Source organism: Oryzias latipes, chromosome 2 (genome assembly GCF_002234675.1).
Source record: "Oryzias latipes chromosome 2, ASM223467v1".
In the NCBI taxonomy this organism is placed as follows: Eukaryota; Metazoa; Chordata; class Actinopteri; order Beloniformes; family Adrianichthyidae; genus Oryzias; species Oryzias latipes.
In genome coordinates, this window is record NC_019860.2 from 10,222,348 (window position 1) to 10,246,772 (window position 24,425).

General features: G+C 36.3%; 1 protein-coding gene across 2 annotated transcripts; it reads right to left on the reverse strand.

Moving 5' to 3' along the window:
* Positions 1 to 1,176: 1,176 nt before the first annotated feature.
* On the reverse strand, positions 1,177 to 23,872 carry LOC101175223 (T-cell surface glycoprotein CD3 zeta chain). Of its 2 annotated transcripts, none has more exons than XM_011482744.3 (7): positions 23,642 to 23,872; positions 7,813 to 7,910; positions 4,229 to 4,273; positions 4,100 to 4,147; positions 3,032 to 3,064; positions 2,893 to 2,943; positions 1,177 to 2,814 (listed from the first exon to the last, which is right to left on the reverse strand). In XM_011482744.3, the coding sequence occupies exons 1-7, from the start codon at positions 23,709 to 23,711 to the stop codon at positions 2,719 to 2,721; spliced, it is 441 nt and encodes a 146-aa protein (XP_011481046.1). In that variant the 5' UTR covers positions 23,712 to 23,872; the 3' UTR covers positions 1,177 to 2,718. The 2 variants fall into 2 exon arrangements, with proteins under 2 accessions (XP_011481046.1, XP_004066495.1); XM_004066447.4 differs by having other exon boundaries at positions 3,032 to 3,067; positions 23,642 to 23,863.
* Between the last annotated feature and the right edge of the window lie 553 nt (positions 23,873 to 24,425).

The window sequence follows — 24,425 nt, forward strand, 5'->3', positions numbered from 1 at the left end:
TTCTGATTGGCTGCTGGGTGTGGAAGAAAACTTTGTTACTGATAGTGAACAGTAACAATTAAGTGCAGCTAAAAAAGAAGTCACGGTCATATAGGCCCAAATGTTCTATATCACTGCGCTGGCTTCTTCGAAACAAAGTTTTGTTTCGTCATTTAAAAAAAAAAAAAAAAAAGCGGTAAGAGGGGAACTATTTAACCAATCATGACGATCAGCATAAACAGCACATTGCCTTCCTTTGTCGTTGCAATTGAGCTTGTTTCCATGACACACCACATATCAAATTTTTTTTTTGTGGAAAAAGCAGTTTAAGCAGAAAAAAAGCAAGAATAAAGTACCAAAAATTTATGAGATGTTTATTTCTTTTGTAAGTGGCCATGACATATAAGCAGAATAATAACCTTCCAAGTGTCCACTATCAGAAATGAACAGACTTTGCAGTTTGGACAGTTCAGGATTCTGCATTGTCCGGTAATTTCTGATGGTGGACACATCCTCAGCCAATATTTCTTACTTAATAAACACAAGTTATAGTTAAAAACTAACTGATTAAAACTAAGTAATTAAAGAAAAAGTTTGTGTCGCAGTAACTGCCATGGCAGGCCAAAGTCTACCTGCTCCGCACCACATTTAAATTCTCCACTTGAAGGCAGATAGATCCGCTAGGTCCTCATTTCCCTTGTCTGAGCTACCATCTGACTCAAAACTGAATGGATGGATAGCTCAGATATTAATATATTCATAGATTGTTTTGCTCAGCTTGAGCCGACGTGTCAAGTATTCAATTTTCACAATATTCCAGTAAATGTATAAGCAACTGGCAGACAAAATTTTTGCAAGCTAACCACGCTAACGTTGTTCCAAATCTACAAAATTTAATACCAACATATTTTTTCTTCCAAATGATGCTTAAGGGCTTAAGAAGTGAAAATCCGTAGGAGCTTGATCTGTAGTTGCTACTAAAAGGGATTTTTTTTAAACTTTTGACCTCTTACCAAGGTCAAAGGTCAACGAAACCTTATTCGGCAGCGTGGGTGAAATTTTGTGAAAATTGTCCAAATAACTTTTTTTTCCCCCCATATTGTGCAAAAAAGGGAAAATTGCCAAATTTTTATAGGAACACGTTACATTTAAGCTTCAGGTTTGACATGAACGTATTTTAATATGAAAATCATGAGCTCGCAGTAACAAACATGACTTTATTGATAAAGCAGAAAGTACAAAAATGTTTCAAAAGTACATCAAATTTTTTTCACAAACTTGAAATATTCTCAGGATAAAACAGCAAAGCAAATCATGCCATGCGCGAAAATAATGACAAAAAAAGATTTCTCACTTGTAAATATAAAAAACATTGATGTAATAGCACACAATGATAGCAGATTGCAGCATAGAATAGAGTGAACATTTACAAAATAAAACAAGATAGAAGAAGCCCTAAAGAGTTACGTTTTTCTCAGTAAATGAATGTGTTAATAGGAATTTTCTCGTCACTAAACTTAAGAAGGTTTGTTACTGCCTACCAAGTGCTTTAAAGATTTTAGACTTCTCTCATTTTTCTTAACATTTTCAAGTTTTTTTTTAGAACCAAAAAAAGTTTTGTTTTTTTCATGTTAATTGTACATTATGTTAAAAAAAATCACTATTATTTTAAGAAATATGTTATGTAACATTGCTGTCTTTGGCCCTATTATATGGCTCCTATCTGGAATTCGGACATAAATTGTAGTTTTTTAATTTGTTGATTTTCTTTTTTTTCCAGTACTGATGACAGATCTACGGAGCCCATGACCTGACATGGGGAAGCAGCAAGCTCGGGCATCCTAAATCTTATAACATTTTTCTTGTTTTCATCGAGACAACAATAAATAGATACCATAGTTTGATTCCTGTTTTTATATTTCAATACATTTTTATATTTGAATTAATGTGGGTCAAGGAGACACGGAAGTAGCAGCAGAAAGCTGCTTTTTCAGCAGAACGGAGAGCGTACCGGGATGTGAATGAACCCAGATAGGGAGAAGTGATCACTAATGTTTTTGTAGAGCTTTTTGAAATAAATAAATCCAATTTCTAGACTTCCTTCATGTTTTCCATGCATTATCATGAGATACACACAGACATAAAAGTGAAAGTATCTGCTTTAAATCCAAGCATTGCTCAAAACAGTGTTTATTAATGACTTAGAATGTGAATTATTATTTCGTGGGAACAAATTATTATTTTGTAGGGAAAAAAATTAATCATTCCGTGGGAACTAATTAATTATTTCGTGGGAACAAATTATTGTTTTGTGGGAACGAATCAATTGTTTTTTTTTTCCCATATCAGGTCATGGGCTCCATACAGATCAGAGTCCTTTTTTTTACAATTCTTACATTTATCTTTCTCTGCTGCTTTCCCCACAATAAGGTTTGACTTTATAATTCAATCCACACATTTAATTTTGGGGGAGAAATGCAACCTTTAATGATACAAACAAACAAAATAGAAAAATAAGAGTTAAATTTAAATCCAAAGAGTCATTTAGATTTCTAACAAAATAGGTTGCTTTTTTTAGAACAAGAGGAAAAATTACATTTGTTGCTTTGGATAAAACCATGAAAAAAAATGTCAAATGGGCTTTTCAAAAGTCCAAAAGCACATGTTCAGTTTGCTTTTAGAAACCTTTGACATGTCAGAATCTTCAGCTCCGGCCTGCCGTCCAGAACCACAGCTGTGTTAGCGGGCAGGAAGCGCCTGCATCTGCAGAGCATCATATGTGTCTCTGCTGGCTGCGTTCAGGTCCTGGTAGACCTGCTCATTTCTCCTTGGGCGCTGCAGAACACACGCTTTTAATTAGCATCACCATGTTTAGAAAAACCTAAAAATCTCACAAGCTCCAGCAAAACATACCTCCTTCACAGGAAGTTCTCGGTACTCATCTCTATCTTGCCCCTTCAGGCCCTAAACAGGACAAATGCACATCAGACCATCAACTTAAGATAATATTGATAGTAAAATTAATGTTTAATCAAAGAAAAGAGATTCTCACCGTGTATATACGGTCATCTTGTTGTTTCCGTCTCTGCTGAAAAATAATATTACACCTTAGTTATTTTCAGTTATAGGAATTTCCCAAAGTTAGCCTGATTTTAGTGATAATTTATTCTGAAACTACACACTTTTTTGTTTTTTACTTTAAGTATTTAATTTAGTCCAGGTGGCTTTTTAAGTGTGTGGATCCATAGCTTTCGTAAATATTAGCAAACCTAGAAATCTATGTGTGTGTCAGAATTCCCATTACTCAATACGTAAATAGAACATTTACTAGTTTTTAGTTCTGTTCGAATCTACAATTCCAAAATCGAGCGACTTAGAAATTTCCCAGAAGTCTTTGGGGGGAAAAAAAACTGTACATCGATGCTCCCACTAAACATGAGATGTCATATGGATGTACAGATGCAGTCTAAATTACGTTGGTCTGCCAAAATCAGTTCTGGATGTCTATACAAACTATGTCAGCTATTTTGATGGCTCATTCAACATCAATTTCAGTTTAATATTTGACCAACAGATTGACATTTTTAGTAGACATCATATGGACAAGCAGATTCCGTCTATATTACGTCTGTCACTCCAAGCCAGTTCAGGACATCTACTTTATACAGTGTGCATATTTTGTCTACTATTTGATGTCTAATCTTCCAGGAAGGTAAAAAGCACTATACAAGTATATGCCAATAACCATTTAATAATACCTTCACTTAAACGTTAATTTGAATTCAACATTTGAAGGTCGGATACAGATTTTCATTAGATGTTATAGGAACGTCTTGAACCAGTGCAGAATTGGAATTTTTGTTTTATTTTTAAATTTTCACAAACGTTAATCTTTATTTTCTTAAAATGTTACGATTCATTTATGTTGAAATGCACTTAGTGGGAAAGGCTCCGAAAGTTATTTATTTATTTGTTTGTTTAGGCTCAGAAAATTATTTCTATATCCACTTCAGAGAAAAAATGAAGTGGGAACATAAGATGATATTTTTCCCTAAATATTAACCTCAATGTTTTCTTGACATTTATTCATAAACTGGGAGAGGTACTGAGGTTCACTTACTCTTCCTTGCTCAGGGTCTCTATGGTGAGTAGTGATAGGCCTGATGTCCTGGAAACAAAAAGAGCTCTTTGAGCATCTTCAACATCATCATCCTCTGAAGCACAGAAGCATTAGCGGAAAGAGACTCACGCTGAATTCCATTTCATCAGAGATCTTCACTTTCGTTCTGAAGAACTGCAGAGACAAGGGTTCAGAAAGGATGTAAGTACATATTGCCAATTATACCATGGTCCTGGGTGAAAATTCGATTCTGATTGGCTGCTGGGTGTGCATTAAAAAGTGATATACCACAGGATAACCGCACGGTGAAAAAAACAACCTTTTGCTTCATCATTTGGACAAAAACAAGCGGTAAGAGGTGAACTTTCTCTTTGAACTGATGCTTTATTCAACCCATCGGATGGATCAGCATTTATATATCGCTTTATATCACCGAATCTTGACTGCAGCGGCGCTGCACCACATGACAAATAGTCCATTTTTTGTGAGAAAAGCGATCCAAATTGGATAAAACAAGAATTAAGGACTAAAACCTGGTTACTATTTCTTTCTTTTGTAAGTGACTGTTGGAGCCAAATTCCGAGTTTTTATTTAATATTTATTTTTGAAGCCAAATCTGCAGTTTATATTTAACGGTTATTGTTTAAGACAAATGCACTGTTTTCTTTTAATAGTTAATTTAAATAAAGATTGTTTGAACTTCCAATTAGATAAAGCTACGTCACAGAGATGCTATTAGCAAGATTCAGTGTTGATTGAAGCCTGAGAAAGTTGGAAGCGATATAGTTTTTTGACCGTGTGTTCGTGTAATTTTATTTTTTGGAATAAAACGTTGATGAAGAACACGTCTCACTCGCGTTTCAAATAACAGTTGCTGGACAGGCTTCAAACGGTGGGACAAAGAGAATGACAAGCAGTGAGAGTGCCACAACAGTGACCATGGTATAAGCGGGTTAATGGCCTTCGAAGTATGCATTATCACTTTTTAACGCACTTCGCGTCGTACGGTTCAGGCTTCTACGGCGTGTGTTAAAAAGTGATAATGCACACTTTGTCTGCCATTAACCCTTACATAACGTCCAGAAATGATTTCTAGTAGTAGAAAATGCCCACAGTCCAAGAGGAACAGCAACATTTAACTTACCAATGGCACAAATAAAACCAGAGAGAATTTTGCATGTCTGTGTGTGCAACAAAAACATTGATATGTATTACTGGGTTGGCCGTCACATGACATATGACTCAAAACACGTGCTCCATTACTTTGCACTGAATCTTGCCCGGGGACGCAATGTTTGGCCATCAACTGCAGTTATCACGTCAAGGAAATAATCGGATTGACAGGAAGCACCTTTCATAAGTTAGTAATCACATTTTAGTAAAGAAAAGTCTAGGTTGGAAGCGTGAAGTGGGTGCTATGCATGCTAGTTTGGGTCACTGATGTGTGTTTTTATTGATGTTTGATATTTTTTGATGATTATTTTATGTTTATTACCTTAAACTTTGACAAACTTGCCGTTTTCAAGACATGATGGGGTAGGAATAAAATGTATTACTTTTACCAAAGACTTTATAGCTGAAGACTGTGTATAAGACACATTTACCAGCAGGTTACTAAATTGTTATAACTAAGCAATCCCACCTTGCTGGTAATTTACACCACTGTTTAAAACTTATTTGCTTGTTAAATTTATTTGTTTCATTTGATTAAGAAGTTGACCAAAATTTGTTATGTTGTTTATGATAAAACGCATACAAATACAATTTATAACAGTATCATGCATTCTCAAATGTTCGACAGATTCATCATTACCCAAACTTATTGTAAAAGATGCAAAATTTTCTTAAACTTATTAACGGAGTTGTTCTTGGCAAATGAGAAGTCATTGGACCAAAAATGAAAAACTAAAAACAACAAAGTTGTATGAAGTTGTACCATAATTTGTCTTATACATTGCAGTGTTAATTTTGTTGTTATAGGTTGGATTGTGATGAAATCGTCCAAAGAAGTATCCTGTGAAACATATGGAGGATATCTTCTGGTTAACCTCAAACACTTGCAGAGTCCTTCACTGTAGTTAACTTCAAAGATCTTGACAGACTCCAGCGACCATCAGACTCAGTGTCTGCTCTCCTGTTGTCATCAGGACGTCACCTACAACGTGCATCAAGTTGAACATCTCTACACAAATCACCGCTGCAAAAACACAACCAACAGAACACCAAGCTAATTCTTTTCAAAGGCCTATTTGAATGTAATTGAGTTGTATTTAACATGTATGTAATGCAAAAATAATAAAAGTTGTAGTTTTCCTATTATTTATTTTTGGTATGCTGTTTTTACAAGGTGCTTCTTATTTGAATGTGTACTAGAGGAAGTTTTGTTTTTCTTTTTACAGCACTTTAAAGGTGTGTTTGATAGGAAAAGGGTTGTTACTTAACATGTCGGTGTGGCTTCTCAGTCATCTAGGCTATGATCAAATGAAAAGTTCTTAATAAAATTTAACTGAGCAAACCAGAAATTTTGTCCAGTTGAGTTTTTTTTTAGAACTTTTTACTTTGTCAAGTTAATCATCCATTCATGCTATTGAACTTCAACAATTTCTTGGCTTAGGTGACAAGCACTTACAAGCTCAGTTACATAGATTCTGGCATATAGGTAAAATCCCCGATATTTCAAAGCTTTTAATAAGACAGCAATGTGTTACCTGTAGGATACACATTGAGCTATAGTTTGTGACAATTGATTTAGAGATGAGGGTGCAAACCCCATCTCTGTGGTTGATGCCTGCCTGTCTTAAAGTGGAACAGAAGGGTTCGGTTTTCGTGACACACAGTGCAGAGCAATGCCACCTGTGTGCGTACGTCACTGTGAATAGCAGCAGCAAATAAAGGCTAAGGCCAATCCAGTTATATATATATCATTGAATACATCAACAATTTCAATTTCTGCAGTTCAAACCCCCAAGTTTTTACTAAAGTTGCAAGAATATCTTCATAAAGTACCAGAAAAATGACACACACACTCATTTATATTTATCTATCTATCTATCTATCTATCTATCTATCTATCTATCTATCTATCTATCTATCTATCTATCTATCTATCTATCTATCTATCTATCTATCTATCTATCTATCTATCTATCTATCTATCTATCTATATAGTTATTATATTATCTCAAGAGTAAAATGATATATTTATTTTAAAGGGGTTAAGCTCCTGCCTGCTCCTTTTCAAACATGTTTTGGATTGTTATTATTACTGTTGTTGTTATTTTTTTTTATCTATAAGTTTGTATCATATAAATTGTATTCCAATTATTGAAACATTTGAAACAAATTTAAGTTAAAAAAAAACAGGGGGAGGGCAAAGCATTACTTTATCAAAGTAAATATATATAACTAAGATATCTTTTTTTTTAATTCTTCTCTTCCCGATTTTCTACTTTTTGGCTCACATGGAAATGAAAATAGTGTTTTAAAAGGATCTTTTTTTAATCATGCGGCGTTTACAAAGTGATTCATTGTCAAACTTTGGTGTTGGAGCTACAAATCCTGGAGGGATCCTGATCTACACTGTGGACAAAAAGTTCTAAAAATCACTTAAATGAAGATCAACAGGAAGAAAAGGAATGTACAGCTGAAGATCATGCTTAACCTCACTTTGAAAGTAAGGTTTTTTGGTCCTTAAACGCAAAGAGTTTACCGACCTTCTCCTTGATGAACATGCCGGTGATGATGAGGCCGTACAGGCCGAGAAAGCCGTCTAAGATGTAGCAGAGGCGGGGGTCAGTCAGCATTGTGGTCTCTGGGGGGAAGGCAGAAAGATGAGAGTGATGAGTAGGAGGAGAAGAGTCTTCATCAAGAAGAGCTGCTGAGACGCTATGAGAGTGCGAGAGAGGAAGCCCAGCGGTTTCCTCAGAGCTCAGATGGTGGCTCCTCAGCTCACAGGTGTGCATGAATGTGATATGTGTGTGTGGTTTAGTGAGTGTTTTGCGTTTGTGAGTCAAACTGTAAACTGATGTCAAGTCAATTCTCGCATTCTGAAAAACCGCAAGACATCAAACCTTCTGCCCGAAGGGGGGCGCTCTCACCAACTCAAACCCCCTCAGTCTGTTGAAGACGTAAACAATCAAAATACTGACACTGAACTCAAGTCTCAACCCCAAAACAGAAACCAGCAACAACAAAAAAAAAAAAAAATCTGAACGATCTCCCTGAACCCTCAAAAGAAGAAACAAGTTGTGCCGCTGGAGAGAAGCAGAACCCAAAACAGATCTTCAGAACTTTAGAACTTTAATCAAGACAAACAAGCTCTACTTCATTGCCAGGAGAGAAGGAAAAGGGTCAAGACAGAACCCCAACACTGTTAATCCAACAAGTCGGAACCTCAAACATTCAACTGTCAGACCATCAGAGAAACAGACCATCAGGCAGAATTTAATAGGTGAGGATTGAACAAAGTCAAGGTGTCTCTTAGCAAAAAAGTAGTCTATTAAAGTGTACTATACTTAGTCTGTACTAAAAGTAAGGCAGCGTACTTTGAGTTTATTTTTTATATACTTTCTATATAGTCTCTAGACCAGGGGTGTCAAACTCATTTTCACATTGGGCCACATCAGCATAGCGGCTGTCCTCAAAGGGCCAGATATAACTTTTACATGTAACTAAATGTAATGAAAAAAAAATGTAACTACTACTTAATCTTAAATAACTCATTTATTTATTATATCCTTTTCAAGTGACAATTACAGTTGCATAGAAAACATATGTTTGCTTGTTACTCTTGCATAAATCCTTTTTATTCAGGTTAGGTTATATGGACAGTGTTTAAGTCCTAGTGCATAGTTGCCCAATCCCATATTTCAAGTCAAATTCCCCTTAGATAATGAATAAAACCACACCAATTTTTATTTTTTATTCTGCAGAGTGGCAGGAGTTTATCAGAAATTCACCTCCGAGTTGTGAGTGGGACTGCTAGTGTTGAGCAATCGCCCGCTTCTAATGAAAAGTCTATGCAATCATGCTTAAATGCGCGTTTCGGCCTTCTGCGTTCACAGTTGTCATGTTCACACGTCGTTGAGCAAGTTTGAAGTCTGTTTCCGGGCTCTAGGTACATTGACCGTGCGCTAACAATTAAACAATGTTACATTGATGGAGAAATTAATAATTGGGGTTTGTGCCCAACTGGAATTCTATGACACCAAGTTTTTTCATTTATTGGAATAGATCTGTAAAAGAAAAAGCCTGGATGAAGATTCAGGAAATTCTCACACATTTGACATTTCACACCAAACCCTCTTCCAACTGTCAATACACGCCCTAGCACTGGGTAGCAAAGGACCTGCGTTCTGCACATTCATGAACCCACCCCACATGGCCGCTGTGTACATAGCCTAACATTGGCGGTGCAGCAAAAATGGCGAGCAATATTGGAGCTGTCCAGACGTACAGTTTTGAGCCAGATGCCAGCTCAGACGAGGAAAATGAAGACGCACATGGATCTAGTTGTTTATCATCAGAATGCAGTGGAGCAGGGGGCTTGTGGCCCTCCCAGCTGTGATCCTTATCAAATGGCATTTATTATGTCTGCTTCTGATACAAATTCAAATTCAACTTTATTTATATAGCGCTTTTCATGCTACATAGCATCTCAAAGTGCTTCCCAGAGTAAGAATAAAAAAAAAATAAGATAAAAAAATGTAATAGTTAAAATAATCAACATAGTAAAAATAATAAAAGTAATATTAAAAATAAATGAATATAATGACAAAATTAATGAATTAAGAAAAAAAACACACAAAAACCCAACACATACACATCCCTCCATTAAGATCAAAACAAATAAAATTAGCTGTTAAAATTTTATAAAATCAAATAAAAACATGTGAACAAGTAAAAACTATGTAAAAGCTTTACTAAAAAGATGTGTCTTAAGTTTTTTCTTAAAATCCTCCACAGTGGCTGAAGCTCTCACGTCCTCAGGCAGGTTGTTCCACAGGCCAGGCCCACAGTGCTGAAAGGAGGCCTCGCCTGTGGGTTTTAGTTCTGACCTTTGGGACCACCAGCAAACCTGCACCTGTGGACCTGAGGGCTCTGGGAGGGTCATAGACTAAAAGTAAATCTGATAAAAAATGAGGGTCCTGTTCAATGTAAACTTTTCTAAACTAATAAAAGAACCTTAAATCGATCCTAAAGCTGACTCACAACGATAAAGGTAAAGATAAAGATAAAGGTATACTCAGAAACGCCATTTTATGCTGAATATTTGAAATTCATCTCATCCACCATGAGAAAAATGGCACAAGAACATGTTTAAAACACAATTTTGATCGGAGTGGTCTTTAAAATGGTCCCATTTAGTCAGAAGAAGTATTCTGGTAGCCCTCTTGCTATCTAAGGCACTTTAACATTGGGAGTGGGGTCATCTGGACCCCACAAGACAGTGTTCTGACCCTTTTTTCTTCAATGATTCTTGATCTTCACTGGTGTCCATGGATTACACGAAATCCTCTTCACCTTTATCCACCTTTGTCATGGTAGGGAGAACACATCATTGTAAGGGTGGGGTCATTTTGACCCCACGAGATAGCACAAGGGGGTAATGTACTTTCTACACAACTATGACCTGTAGTATACTGTAGTTGCTATAGTTATTATAAAGTATACTTAGAAAAAAAACTTAAAGAGTACTACTTTTTGCTGAAGGTTAGAAAAACAGAACCAACAGTTTGGGTTCAAATATTTGCCTCCGATTGCTACAAACTCAGAATTGTATCACAAAAACCTAAATTAAATACACACAAGAAGTAGGACAAATCTGAGCATGGCTCTATATGCAAATTAGTAATGTCTTATCATGGAAATAATCAAGCTTTAATTTAATTTTTTATCAAAAACAGACACGCTTGGTATGTCAGTCAAAAATCAAAGAGATCTTGTATGTATCTTTTTGTATAGATTTATACATGAAGCTGTTCACAGTAGAGTTGATGCAAATGAGCGACTAATTTTTATCTTTTTGATCAAACAGTGCCGTATTTAAATGACAACTTACTTGTTTTTTTACTCATGGTTTTTTCTTTTTTTCTTTTTGAATTCAAGATGGCGAAGACACAAAACTGTGGTGCAGACAGCGAACATCACAGAAACACTTTGTGCCTTCACAGGAAGTGTGACTGTAGAACCAGCCCTCAGCTTCTGGCAGTTTAGGCTCAGAAATCGTATAGTAACGAGTTTCCACATGAATAGAAAAGAACAAAAGGGATCATCTGAGACCTATACACATGTGCTTCTGAAAGGTATAGAACAACAAAAGCGAGCTATTTAAAGTAGGTACTACTATTGGCGTACAACTTCTATACAGTCAGAATGTCTTATAGAACAGGTTGTAAAGCTGAATCTAAAACAAGGGGGCAACTTGTTTGATCTTATGTTGTGATCCTTAAAAGGAACAGCTAAAAGGAAAAAAATTAAAAATACTTGGTGACCAACTATGAGCAAGAATTAAATATTGTAAATATAAAAACATGAATGTTTGGTGTTTTCTATCTATTTTTTTTTCTTTATCTGAGTGGCACGTTTTCCATCTTTTGTTTCCTGCTATCCTTGTCTGCAGATTCTCCTCAGTTGCTTTATCAGAACACCTGACTGGGCGATGATCTGAATAGCAGTTTTCAAACCCTGACCATTGTCTGTTGCCTTTATATGAGAACTGGACTAACTGATCTGTCCAACCAGGTGTTCCAAACAGGAAGTTGGCTCCAAGAAGCCAAAATCCCATAGACTTCTATTGAGAAATAAACAGATATTACTCTGTCGTTCTATTCGTCAGAATAACCTAAACACTAAAATATTTTTAACATGTTTTAGATAATCCTATTTCTTTTAATATTTCTTCTGTAGTTATTCAAGTTATAAACTGAACTAAACAGATGCCTCAATAACAGTAGGTGGTCTCATGTCGAACGTTTGATTCGTTTGATTGACAGATTCTCCCAAACCCTCTTTCAGTGGTAGTGGTATGACTTTCACCAAGCTCACTCCTGCGTGGTTGCCATAGAAACTTACACCCAACTTGGACCAATCTCCGCTGACTGACAGGTGCTGATCTGGAAACTGCCGGAGTTATTTGACGCCAAATCTTTCAAGTATTGGAATAGAGCTGTGAAAGACAAAGCCTGGAGAAAGATTCACAAGATTTTGCACCACTTCCAAATTTGGCACAGGACCTCTTCCAACTGTAGGTGGTTGACATTCGCTAGTAAATTGTGGAAAAAGAGAAAAGTAGAAGCAGCCCCTCCCCACTTGTCCAGTGTGAACAACATGGGCATGTAACGTGGATTCTTGAGCACTCGTCACACGCCTGGTGTGTCCATAGCTTTACTCGTCAAGGTCAGTTATAAGTAAGGTTTACGGCAGCAAAGCTATGGAATGATTTTATCCACGTAGGAGAAAGCTGCATCTCTATAAAGTGATACAAAACATGTCTAAAAAAAGCTTTTCACCTCTGCTCTGCCCTGGTTTCAGTAGAAAAGAGAAAAAAAACATTTCAGAAAGCAAAAGTAATTTACAGAAATCCTTACAAAATGTTAACACAAGAAGAAATTGGAAAAAGTAGGTACCATGGGACAACCAGCGATGCCCGATGGTACCTACTGTTTCTCATTGTGTTTTGCTTTTTTAACCTTTCATTTTGTTTTCTGAAATTTTTTGTTTGTTTTTTGTTTTTTACGTTTTCTTTTCTATAATGTATTGCTGTTTGTTTGTTTGTTTGTTGTTTTGCTTTTTGAATTGTGCTTGTGATCTTAAAAATGACTTTGCATCGTGCAATTTGTTGATGTGATTTGTCCTTCAGGGCCACCGTAGTAAAGTGTAATCAACATTTATTTGAAGTTGTCTTTTTTATTGTGATGAATTTTGTTATCACCTTGGGATTTACCATTATTGTTTGGTTTTGTTTTGTATGTTCTGAGTTCTCTATAATCAAATTTATTAGATGGAGGGCTTAGGGCTTATTTAACCCTTATATTATGTTTGGGTCAAAATTGACCCGCTTTCAAGTGTGAAGACGGGTCAATTTTGACCCAAACACAATATAAGGGGTTACATAAACCCAAAAGGTTTTGGTCGCTATCTGCACTGTATATAATTTGCTCTTATTTTTAATTGTGCCAAATAATAAACGGTATGAGGATAGAAGGGATGGAATTTTTTAAAGGGAGCACCAAAAAAAGCCGTTTACCGTAACAGAAGAGTTACCGAAACTGTAGCAATGGAAATCATACAAAGAAATGATGATTAGTAAGGTTTCAGCCAAAAGGAGTATGTTATGCAACACTCTCCAACAAGAAAAATACATTTATTTCCTGCAGTAGTTAGGTTTTGGTTTCATCTCTCTTTCTGTGATTCATCCTTATTAATGCCAATAAAGCTCTGCAGACAGGAAACACTCAACGCACGACTGCAGTGGATCAGCGCAGACATCACCTCAGTCATTTTCCGCTTCTGTTGAAGTCCATCTGCATGTAAACAGAGAGTGGAAACAGCCTCTACAGCACAGATCCTCCTGACTCATCTGTGGCGCAGGCAAAGGCGTTTCCCGGCAAAAGAACTGACTCAGCGAAATGCTTTCCATCGTAACAGGCATAGGTATCCTCAAAGCGCTTCAAAGTTCACACACCAGGAAGTAGACTAATCTGCTGGGGTCTGGAGGGAGCTGGGGTTTGAGAAGTGGGTCGTAAAAGAGCCGCCGCACACGCTCCGGGATGATGTTGCTCAATAGTTGACGCGTTGGTTGAAAATCAAGAAACGGGAAAAAAAGAGATAAACATGACCTCCATCAGAACTTTGAATTTTGTTTTCTTCAAAATTTCAGACAGAGAAAGGCTTCCTTTTTCTTTTATAGCTATCTGGACCTTAATAATGCTGATTGTTTGAGCCTAATATAAGGCTAAATGATAATTATTCAGCCAAAATTGAACAAAAATCTACAAAAAGGAGTTTTCTAAGCAACAGGTGTTCACAAATCAGCTTTTCTTCTTATAGATGGTGAAAAGGATCAATGAGAATTAAAGCCTTAAGAGGTTTGAGTTGGATCTTTGTAGATCTTTCTTCTTTGAAACCGTTCTCTGGTCATGGTCAAAACTGACCACAGATTTGCTGCTTTGTGCTGACAGATGGCGGTCTGAGTCCCGCTGCCATAAATGCCACATTTGGGGGCCGTCACCTTCACACAGACACATTTACTTTGCAGGTTTTCATGCATTATATGAAAAAACAACAGAAAAAAGAGCTGTTTTCTCAATCAGACAATATGAATCAATGGCAATGAAAGCAAGTATTACAAACAAAAAAACAAACAGTTGATTTACGTTCCATTTTTTTTTCCTGTGTTCTTCGTTTGAATTTCTGTAAGAACTGTAAAAGCTAAAAACTCCAAACAGGCTGGGCACTGACCTCATCATGAAAACTATAAGAGAAGCTGCTGTCAAAAGTTTAGAAGCCACAATACGTCCGTGTTACAGACATGACCCGTTCTGTTGATGTTCTGGACACAGTTGGGGACGCCTTAAACATCTATCCGAATGAGCGGTTTACTTTATTCGTTTGTGAGTCAACTCCGACGAAAACATTGGACACAAAGCAGCAAATTCCGTGGGTTAATAGGACGCTCCCAATGTGGGTGTCGCACATTGTCCATTTTTCAAGATACTTCTAAAACAATTTTTGATCATAATTTTTTTTTAATTTCCTTATCAAAATTGTGTTTTTTTTTAACTTTTCAATATAATTTTTCTGTTTTCCGAGATAGTATTTTGGTTTTTTAACATAATTTTTTTGCTCAAATTATTTGCTGCGTTTTTAAACTGAGGAGATAAGGACGCGTCTACATCTTGCATTACTCGAACATGCTGGTTCACTCTCAGAGAAAGAGTAAGGATTTTAGAGATTTGTGTGGATTTTATTTTAACAACACTGTATTGAGTACTTGGGATGTTTTTTTTTTTAGATTATTTATGGTGAATTACTGACAAACTGCTACTGTCAGTCTGGGTTATTTTCGTGTCCTTTATTGACGGTCCCTGCCTGCCTCTGCAGCTTCACATCAAGGCAAAAAGCGGTTGAAATAAATAAACGGTTCATAATGGTCAAAATCTATTACTTCCCCAATATTTTTGCTCTGTAATGTTTGTGGGGAAAAGTAACAGAACTAAACCGTTTCGCAACGAGAACATAAAGAAACTTTTAATTGCAGCTCATCTTATAGTTTTCACGAGCACATGAGCTTAGATTGTAGTTCTTAGAAATATAAGAACTTATATTAGAACAAAAAACACCTGTGTTTTTTTAATTGTATTTTTTTAAAGACAAAAAAAAAAAAACAGATCCAGCAAATATCACCTTTTTTTTATTGAATCCAACATGCTTCCATAGAAATCACTCTATATTTGTTTAGAGTATAGTTTAAAGTCCTCACATGTATGTGAAATTTTTATTTTATTTTTTTTTATAAATTAACATTGTTTCATTTATTCAGCTCTATATTTTAAAATATTTATTTCATTTTTTTTATTTGCTTGGAGTAGCTGCGTATTTTATTTATCCGGGTAAATTTGCTACATTTTGATCAAATCAAAAATAAATTTGAGGACTTTTTAAAAGAATTCTGTCGATAGTTTCAAGTTTAAATGATCCTATGTCATCTCTGAAAAACTTTTTAAAATCTACTTTCAGAAAGTTAAAGTCGCTTATTCAGTTAAACCATCCAAAACAGATTTTTTTTTTTTTACTTAATTCAAAGTGGCGTCCAGCAGGGATGCGCCCTGGGCCCACTTTCTCAATACGAGGTCTTAGTTATAGCCTGAAATCAAATCAAATCAAATCAAAGTATATTTGTACAGTACCTTTGAAACACAAGGCATTCAAAGTGCTTTACAAGATGAAATTTAAAAACAAAGGATAAGACAAACAAATATGTAATTAAAAACCGGCACAATGCCAACCCCCCCCCCCTACCACACACACACACACACACATATACTGACTCGCTGTGATAAAAGACAAAAGGATGCAATGTAAAAAACCTGGCTTGTACTGAGGTTGAGGAAACAAAGTTTTGGGGACATGTCTCCATTGGGGACGTGGAGGATCCCTCCACAGCTAAAATGTAGAAGGCGTAAAATAAAAGATAAATCAATGAATTAAAAAGGAAAATAAGTACATAAATAAACCTAAGTAGACATATAAAATGGTAAAAGTGACTAAATACATTGAAATGAATAAATAGATTAATTAAAACTAAAAAACAAAAATAGCTATATACACATATCAAATTGATAAAAAGAGAAAATTAAAAAATATCCAATGAATTCCTAAATTTCAATTAAAAGTAAGATTAAAAAAGGTTTTGAGCCTTCCTTCAAAAACATGAACAGTCTCTCTGGGAGGCCGTTCCACAGGCGAGGTCCATAAAAACTGAATGAGGCCTCGCCATCAGTTACAGATTCTGTCTGTGCTGAACCGTTTTTTTGTTTTGTTTTGTTTTTTTCAGGGCTGAATTACCTACTCTCTGTGAGGCTGATGGAAAATTAGCGCCCCTGTCTCTGTGTGTGTGGTTCTGTTCACATTTTAAAGACAGGAAACCGGTCTTTTAGTTTGCGGTGAGCAGCTATCAGGCCCTCTATCAGCACATGCATATACATGAGATAAAATGACCTGACACATACGTGCACTAACACACAGCGATACTATCTTCTACGTCTGACAGGCACCGCTGCGGCTTTTTTTTGAAAACTTGTTGAATTGAACCCCTGGTTTTGAATGAATTAAATGGAAATGTTTTTCTTTTGGATTAGCAGCATGTATTAATCTGTGAGTTGGCTATTATAGCTCAAGAATGGGTTCAAATCAGTGAAGGTTAAAGTTCATGCTGTTGAAGGAGAACCAGGTTCATCAAGGCATCCTCAATCAAGAACTTAAATACATTTGCAGCAGAAAAAAAAATGAAAAGAAAAATCCTAAATGTCCTTCTAAACTGCATGGTTATGTCTGAAGCAGGCCTAGGTTTAGAAAATAGTATCGTCAATGCAAGAAAAAAACTGACAAAGAGGAATCAGCTGCAGTTTGTCAGATATTGAACCCAAAAAAAATTGAATAAATCAGCCAGAAATTAAGAAAATATTTGTATTTTGGAAAAAGCAAAACTACTTAATCTAAACGGTAAGCTTATCTTGAATGTTTAGTTTAATTACCTGAAAAATATCTACAAGTTTAAACGTTTTTAAACGTATAACAGCACTTTAATCCCTAATGTTGCTCAGTTTTTTTCTCTGTCTTTATTTAAGAGTTAGAATACAATTCAGACTTGTTGGTTTTTTTTTTAATAATAATAATTTTTAATATTTGTGTGATTTTGGCTGATTGCTGAAGTGAAAATTACCTTGTCAGGTACAGACTGTTCAGTTTGTAAGTTAAAAATTCAGTTTCAAATCTGGCTATTCATTTTAATTTTAGGGCAAAATAAAGACCAACACTGGTCCAACCAGCAAACGTTTTAGCATGGAGAAATCTGCCATAGCTATTGTTGGGGCTCCAGCTGTCACCGAACAGCAAAATCAGCGCGAAGCTGCAGGAGACCATCTTCTAAGTGTGCTTTATTACTGTTATGTTTGTGCCGCTAACACAAAGCTCCACCGCTCCTAGCATGTCCCTGTCTCTTAGCAGCCGGACACACAGAGAAAGCACTGAGGTCATCGCCCCGCCTCCCCTCTGCAAATGCTAAGTGGAATTAAATAATGTGACACTATTCGCAGGGTGGATGTGAAAATGAAAATGCAATCCCCTCTTTGCATTTTCGTTTTAATTATGACACAGAATAAGCGGCTTTTAAGTATATAATGAAAAAGCATTTTGAAGTATTGATTTTTTATTTTAATTTTGAGTCATTTGGTGCAGCTTGATTTTGAAAATCAAAAAGCATTTCTGTTAATCCATTTTAATTGTCAGAGAATACCATTTTCATTCTCATTTTAATTAAGTGACAGAATAAGCTGTGTTGAAGAAGAAAATGAAAAAGGATTTTGGTGGATTGCGTTTTCATTTTAATTTAGAGTCAAAAAAATGCAGCTTTATTTTGAAAATGAAAAAGCATTTCTGGTTTTGACTTTTATTTTTAATTATGCTACAGAATTGCTTCCATACTTTGAAAGAGAAGGACGAGTTGAGTGGAAAATGAAATACAACAAAGATGCAGCTGAGTGATGAATAATAAAAACACAACCTTAAATTAGAAAATTACTGAATTTCTTTAAAGGAAAAAAATGTACAACCTCGTCATAAAAAGTACTGAAATACACTTAAATTAAAAATTTTGGAGGCGTCCTCGCTGCCAAGACGATGAAAAATGAAAAAACATCCAAAGTTATAGACAGAAATTATTTTTGCTGTGTTAAAATTACCTCTCTACTGGTTCGCCATTTTTTCGGGGTGTCAATCTACAATTCCAAAATCTAGTGCCCTGGAAACTTCCCAGAAGTCTCTGTAAAACTAATGAGTCCGCACCGATTGGGGTAAATAGACCACAATGCATCGCGGAGGAACGATTTGTCCTCATCTAAACACAGTGGAATAAGAAGAAAGGCCCTAAAAAATAGAAAAGCAGCGAGCGTGTGTCAAAATAAAAAATCCTGGGCACAGGACAGCCCCACACTATGTATAGGGGTTAAGGAGTAGTGCGGGAATTGGGACGTTGCCTCAAAGACACACCAACTTTATTCCCTAAGAGATGTTTCTAAAAAGCTCTGATATCTGTGGAGCCATGGACATTTCAATATAAAAGACTAAATTCTTCCCTAAAAATGATCAATTGTGGCCATGAATTAGAATTTTGTATGCACAAATTAGCCTTTTTTTTATGCACAAATTAGCAATTTATTAGAATTTTGTGTGCACAAATTAGCAATTTATTACAATTTTATGTGCACAAATAAACATTTTGTATGCACAAATTAGCATTTTATTCGAATTTTGTGTGCCCGAATTAGCATTTTATTAGAATTTTGTGTGCACAAGTTAGCATTTTATTAGAATTTTGTGTGCACAAATTAGCATTTTATTAGAATTTTGTGTGCACAAATTAGCATTTTATTCGAATTTTGTGTGCCCGAATTAGCATTTTATTAGAATTTTGTGTGCACAAGTTAGCATTTTATTAGAATTTTGTGTGCACAAATTAGCATTTTATTAGAAATTTGTGTGCACAAATTAGCATTTTATTAGAATTTTGTGTGCACAAATTAGCATTTTATTAGAATTTTGTGTGCATAAATTAGCATTGGTGGCCACAAATTAGCACACCACATACGTGCACACAAAACTTTAAATTGTGGCCACAAAATACTAATTTGTACCAACAAAGTGCTTAATTCTACCAAAAAAATACAAATCCGTGGCCACAAATGATTAATTTGAAGAAACTTAGTTGTAGGAACTGATATTACAATACTAGTCGGTGCTCTCAAAATGCTCCTTTGTGTCAATGAAACACACATTTTTGAGCCAACAAAATGCTAATATTTGAAAACAAATTTTTAACTTGTGTTGAGAAATTACAAGTCAGTGCATGCAAAATACTTTTTTGTGGCTAGAAAATGCTAATTAGTATTAACAAAATGCTAATAAGATGCTAATACATGGCCACAAAAATCCAGATTGGGGTGCACAAGATACAAAAAGGTAAGTTTTTCCTCACAAAATACTAAATATTTCATGCATGCTAGGTTGTGACCACAAAATCCTATATAGCCACAAAAAAAACATTTGTTACAAAATGCTTATTTGTGCCATCAAAAAGTTTTAATTTGTGCCACAAATTATTAATTTCTGTTTTTTCCTTTTCCTTTTTTGATGTAATCTTCAAGTTTTGAAGGTCTCTTTACTTTAGGGCCCGTCTCCGCACGCATGGCTGCCCCTGAGTGTTCTGCTGTGGTTTCACGGTCGACCCTTCAGCAGCTGCTGCACTTCCAGGTGGCATTCTATCAACTGCATCCGTCCTGAAGAAGAGCAAAGTCTTCTTCCAGCAGGACGAGCGCAGCCTTCGTCTCAGACTCGAACTCGAAGGCCGTTTGAGAGCCAAAGAGCGGCGGGGAAACACGCTTCAGCCTTGAGAAGCAAAACCGCAGATTTACTTCCTGACTGTTGGTTAACTTTCTGTGGTCAGCTTCCTGTGAGCTGCAGTCATCTTCGCCACCCCTTCTCCTCCTCCTGTCCACACTCACAAACACAGCCTCCTCTACATCAAAGCAAATATTAGCCTGAACTTTTCTCAGACAATTGCTGCCACTGAGCACGCTCCCTGAACTCTGCAGACATTCAGGGGTTTAGGAGCTCTGCTCACAGTAACAGTGGATTCTTTTCATGTGGAGAGTTCTCATGTGATGAAGAGGAAATGGTGATGAATGCAGGTTTGAGAGTCATTTGCTGTGAAAAGATCAACACAACAGAACTCAACAGACTGCCGCTTTGAATCTATACTGATAATTCGGGCAAATCACTTTAAATATTTGCAGATGCCTTGCTCCAGATACGTCATTGTTGTGCGTTCCTTTCTTAGCAGCTACACTAATAAGAAGGTTGTGTCATTGTTTTTACAACTAATTATTCGTTGCAGTTGCGTGGATGCAGGACAACTTTCTCCAGCTAAACTCAGACAAGACCGAAGTTATTGTTTTTGGCCCACAGAAACAAAGAGAAAGTGTCAGCAGCTACCTTCATTCTCTGTCTCTTAAACCCTCAAATCAAGTCAGAAATCTAGGGGTAATCATGGACTCTGACCTGAACTTTAACAGCCATATCAAGTCAGTAACATCAGCAGCATTTTACCATCTACAAAACATTGCCAAAATCAAAAACATAGTGTCAAAGCCAGACCTGGAGATACTTAATCATGCATTTGTCTCCAGCAGGTTAGACTACTGTAACGGCCTGCTCACCGGCCTCTCCAAACGAGCTGTAAAACAGCTTCAGTACATCCAGAATGCTGCTGCTCGAGTCCTGACCAGAACCAGGAAGTATGATCACATTAGTCCTGTGCTCAGGTCTCTGCATTGGCTCCCTGTACCTCAAAGAATAGACTTCAAAGCAGCTCTGCTTGTGTACAAGTCTCTCCATGGCCGAGCACCAAAGTACATCTCTGACATGTTAGTGCCATATGAACCATCTCGTACTCTGAGGACCTCAGGGGCCAGCCTCCTGTTGATACCCAGAGTCAGAACTAAACAAGGGGAATCAGCGTTTCAATATTCTGCAGCTAAAATCTGGAACAGCCTCCCTGAAGGCGTAAGACAGGCCTCTTCTGTGCTCATGTTCAAATCTAGACTTAAAACATTTCTGTTTAGCCGTGTATATGACTGAAAGGTCCTATCTGCACTTTTCTTTCCTTCCTTTCTTTTTAAATCTTTTTTTTTCTTCTTTTCTTTTAAAGTAAATTTTATGTTGATTATTTCTATGATGTATTGTGATTTTAATGCATTTTTTCTGTTTTGTGAAGCACCTTGAATTACTTTGTGTACGAATTGTGCTATACAAATAAACTTGCCTTGCCTTGCCAGTTTGAATCTACTTGATTGGACAGTGATTTGATGCTCAATATTCGAAAAATTCTTCAGGTCAGGCGCAGCTCAGTTGCCACGGCGACGGCCAGCTTTAAGTCAGTCAGTCGTGTTTAGACCAAACCTTACATTTCAGATGTTGAAGCGCTTTCTTTCCAATCGCAAATATCCCATGCAGATGTCAAAGGATTTTCAAAATAAAGTTCAAGAAAAAGAAAAGTCATCAACTATGTTAATTAAATAATACTTTTAATTGGATTATTGCTTGGAAATAGTCAGGAATTGTATCCATTTATTTAAGTATTGTTGGTGTTCTATATTAAATGACTTAAAATGATATGTTTTATTGTTTAATTTCGCAAACATTATTGTTAAATTAGAAATTTTGTCAAACATCTTCAAAAAATGTGAATTATTGAGTAGCGCTAATTGTGTTGACGAAACAAAAGGCTTTTGCAGTTACATTACATAAGGTTCTGACTGAAGGTTCTAGGAAACATCCAAGCTTAACATTGAAATAAAGCTACGAGACGAAACAAAACAGCATTAATATAATTTGGTTTATGAGAAAAACAATGACATAATATACAAATGATCATGGTTTATTGTATTTAGAAGCCAAGACTAAAAGTTACAGCTACAAATGAAAAATTGTGTCAGATTTAAAAAAATAAATTAAAATTTAGTAATTTCTTAAATATGAATCTGAATTGGAAACTTTTGTTTGACTAATTTTTCATTATCTTAGTTTTGGTTATAATACGTTTGTGAAATGTATTTATATGACTTGAAATGAGGCTAAATATTTACACCTGAATGACCCCGCCACTTTCATCACAAGACTTATAAACTTTTGCTGTGTGAACTAAATTTTGCAGCACAAATAAAATAATTAAAATATGAACAAATAGAAGTGTTTTACATGTTTGCAACAGTTTGAGAAATCCACTCTTAAGTCTTTAAATTTAGTTTTTGTCCATGAAGGCTCAAACTTATATCAGATATTACCTTTTCTGATTGTTTATTTATGATCCATCAATACATTTAATTGTTTTCGGGTTTATTTATATTCATCTTCGAAGGCCAGATATTTATTAAATGCATTTTTAACCATATTACTTTCAGTTTGCTTGTCTTTTTATGGGTTTTTATAAGAGAAATTGCTTTTAGTTTGTAAAAACAAAGTTTTTTAGAGATTTAAATATACAAATGTGTCATAGATTTGTAAATTTATAGATCTGATTCAATCCAAAGCGTTTAAAAAAAATTTAAACTCATTACATTCTTCTTGTTTATGAAGTAAAGTTGGTTGCAATAACGCATCTTTGGTTTAAGCCAGAATTTTAAAAAATGTGTATTAAATTGAAAAACAAGTAAAGGCAACACAAAAAAGGATGAATAGTTTTTGTACAGTTGAAAAATAACTCCATTTGATGTTGAGGTTTTGATGCTAAATCCCCCCGACAGAGGACCTCAGAGAGATGGTGAAACCTCCTCATCCTCCTGTGACGAAGAGGGGAAGGAAACAAACAAAAGCTGGAAGCAGCTCAACCCAGGACGGTACGAGGATGGAAACCGAAGGACAGAAGGAAAGTTCGGATAAGAAGAGAGGTGACCGTGGATGAAGCGGTCAGAACGGTGGAGAGGCGTCTGAAAAACAACTTAGATCTGTAGTCAAAGCTGATAAATGCTTCCAAAAAAACAGCCTCATGTGGTTTGTAGCTCAGACAACATCTCAACCAATACACTTTTTGCTGCTTTTTAGTTTTTCTTTACAAACCAAACTTTCACATATGTTCCCTTTTTCTTAAATATTCCGTCAGGTTTCAGTTCAGCGAGCTGCTATAAGTGGGACCTTTTACGGCGCCAGGAGGATGTGTCGCCATGAGGCCTCAGTCTGCAGGACTGGACGTCAAGATTGGAGGCTTACCTGCCGAGGCCCCGGGGAGCCCGAAGGCCAGCAGCAGCAGCAGGCCAGAGAGCCTCGTTTGGAACGCCATGGCAGACCCTTTCTCCAGACTAGAGTTTCTTCAAGCGGCAGAGTGGCGGCGGCGGTGTGCTTCTCCGAGACTCGAAGTGGAACAGGAAGTGGGGGAGAGGCTGTATGCCAGGTGACATGCAGCGACACACTTTGTTTAACGCACTCCCCCACACAGGAGGAGACAGCAAAAGCACAAAAGCACACGCTTAACGCGAGTTGTTTCCCACCTCCAGGAGCTCAAACATCTCCATAAAAATTAAAATCTTTACCTTCACCAGTTTCCATCTTAGAAGTGGAAAATTGTTTGTCAGATTCAGCTCTGAAACAAACAGAAACTTTAATACTTTGCTTCAGATTTCACATACACAAAAGTATTCAAGGTTTTTGGAGTCTTAACCCTTGTGCTATCCAAGGCACTTTAACATTGGGAGTTGGGTCATTTAGACCCACTAGACAGTGCTCTGAACCTTTTTTCTTCAATGATTTGTGATCTTCACTGGTTTCCATGGATTACATGAAATCTTTCCACCTTTATCCACCTTTGTCATGGTAGGGAGAACACGTCAATGTAAGGGTGGGGTCACCTAAGGTAGCACAAGGGTCAACAGTCATCATGCCCACATACATACACTTTTTGGCCTAAAGGGGGCACTGTTTCCCTTTTTTTGTCCCCCTTGGGTTCTGACTTTTTGCAGATTTTCGAAAGAAATTCTAAAGTTCTTCTTCAGACTTT

Coding starts and splice junctions, on each gene's coding strand:
- LOC101175223 (XM_004066447.4), bottom strand. CDS start 23,711: ATGGCGTTCCAAACGAGGCTCTCTGGCCTGCTGCTGCTGCTGGCCTTC. Junction 4,148..4,228: donor CTGATGAAATGGAATTCAGC/GTGAGTCTCTTT, acceptor TTTTGTTTCCAG/GACATCAGGCCTATCACTAC. Junction 2,944..3,031: donor AAGATGACCGTATATACACG/GTGAGAATCTCT, acceptor TGTCCTGTTTAG/GGCCTGAAGGGGCAAGATAG.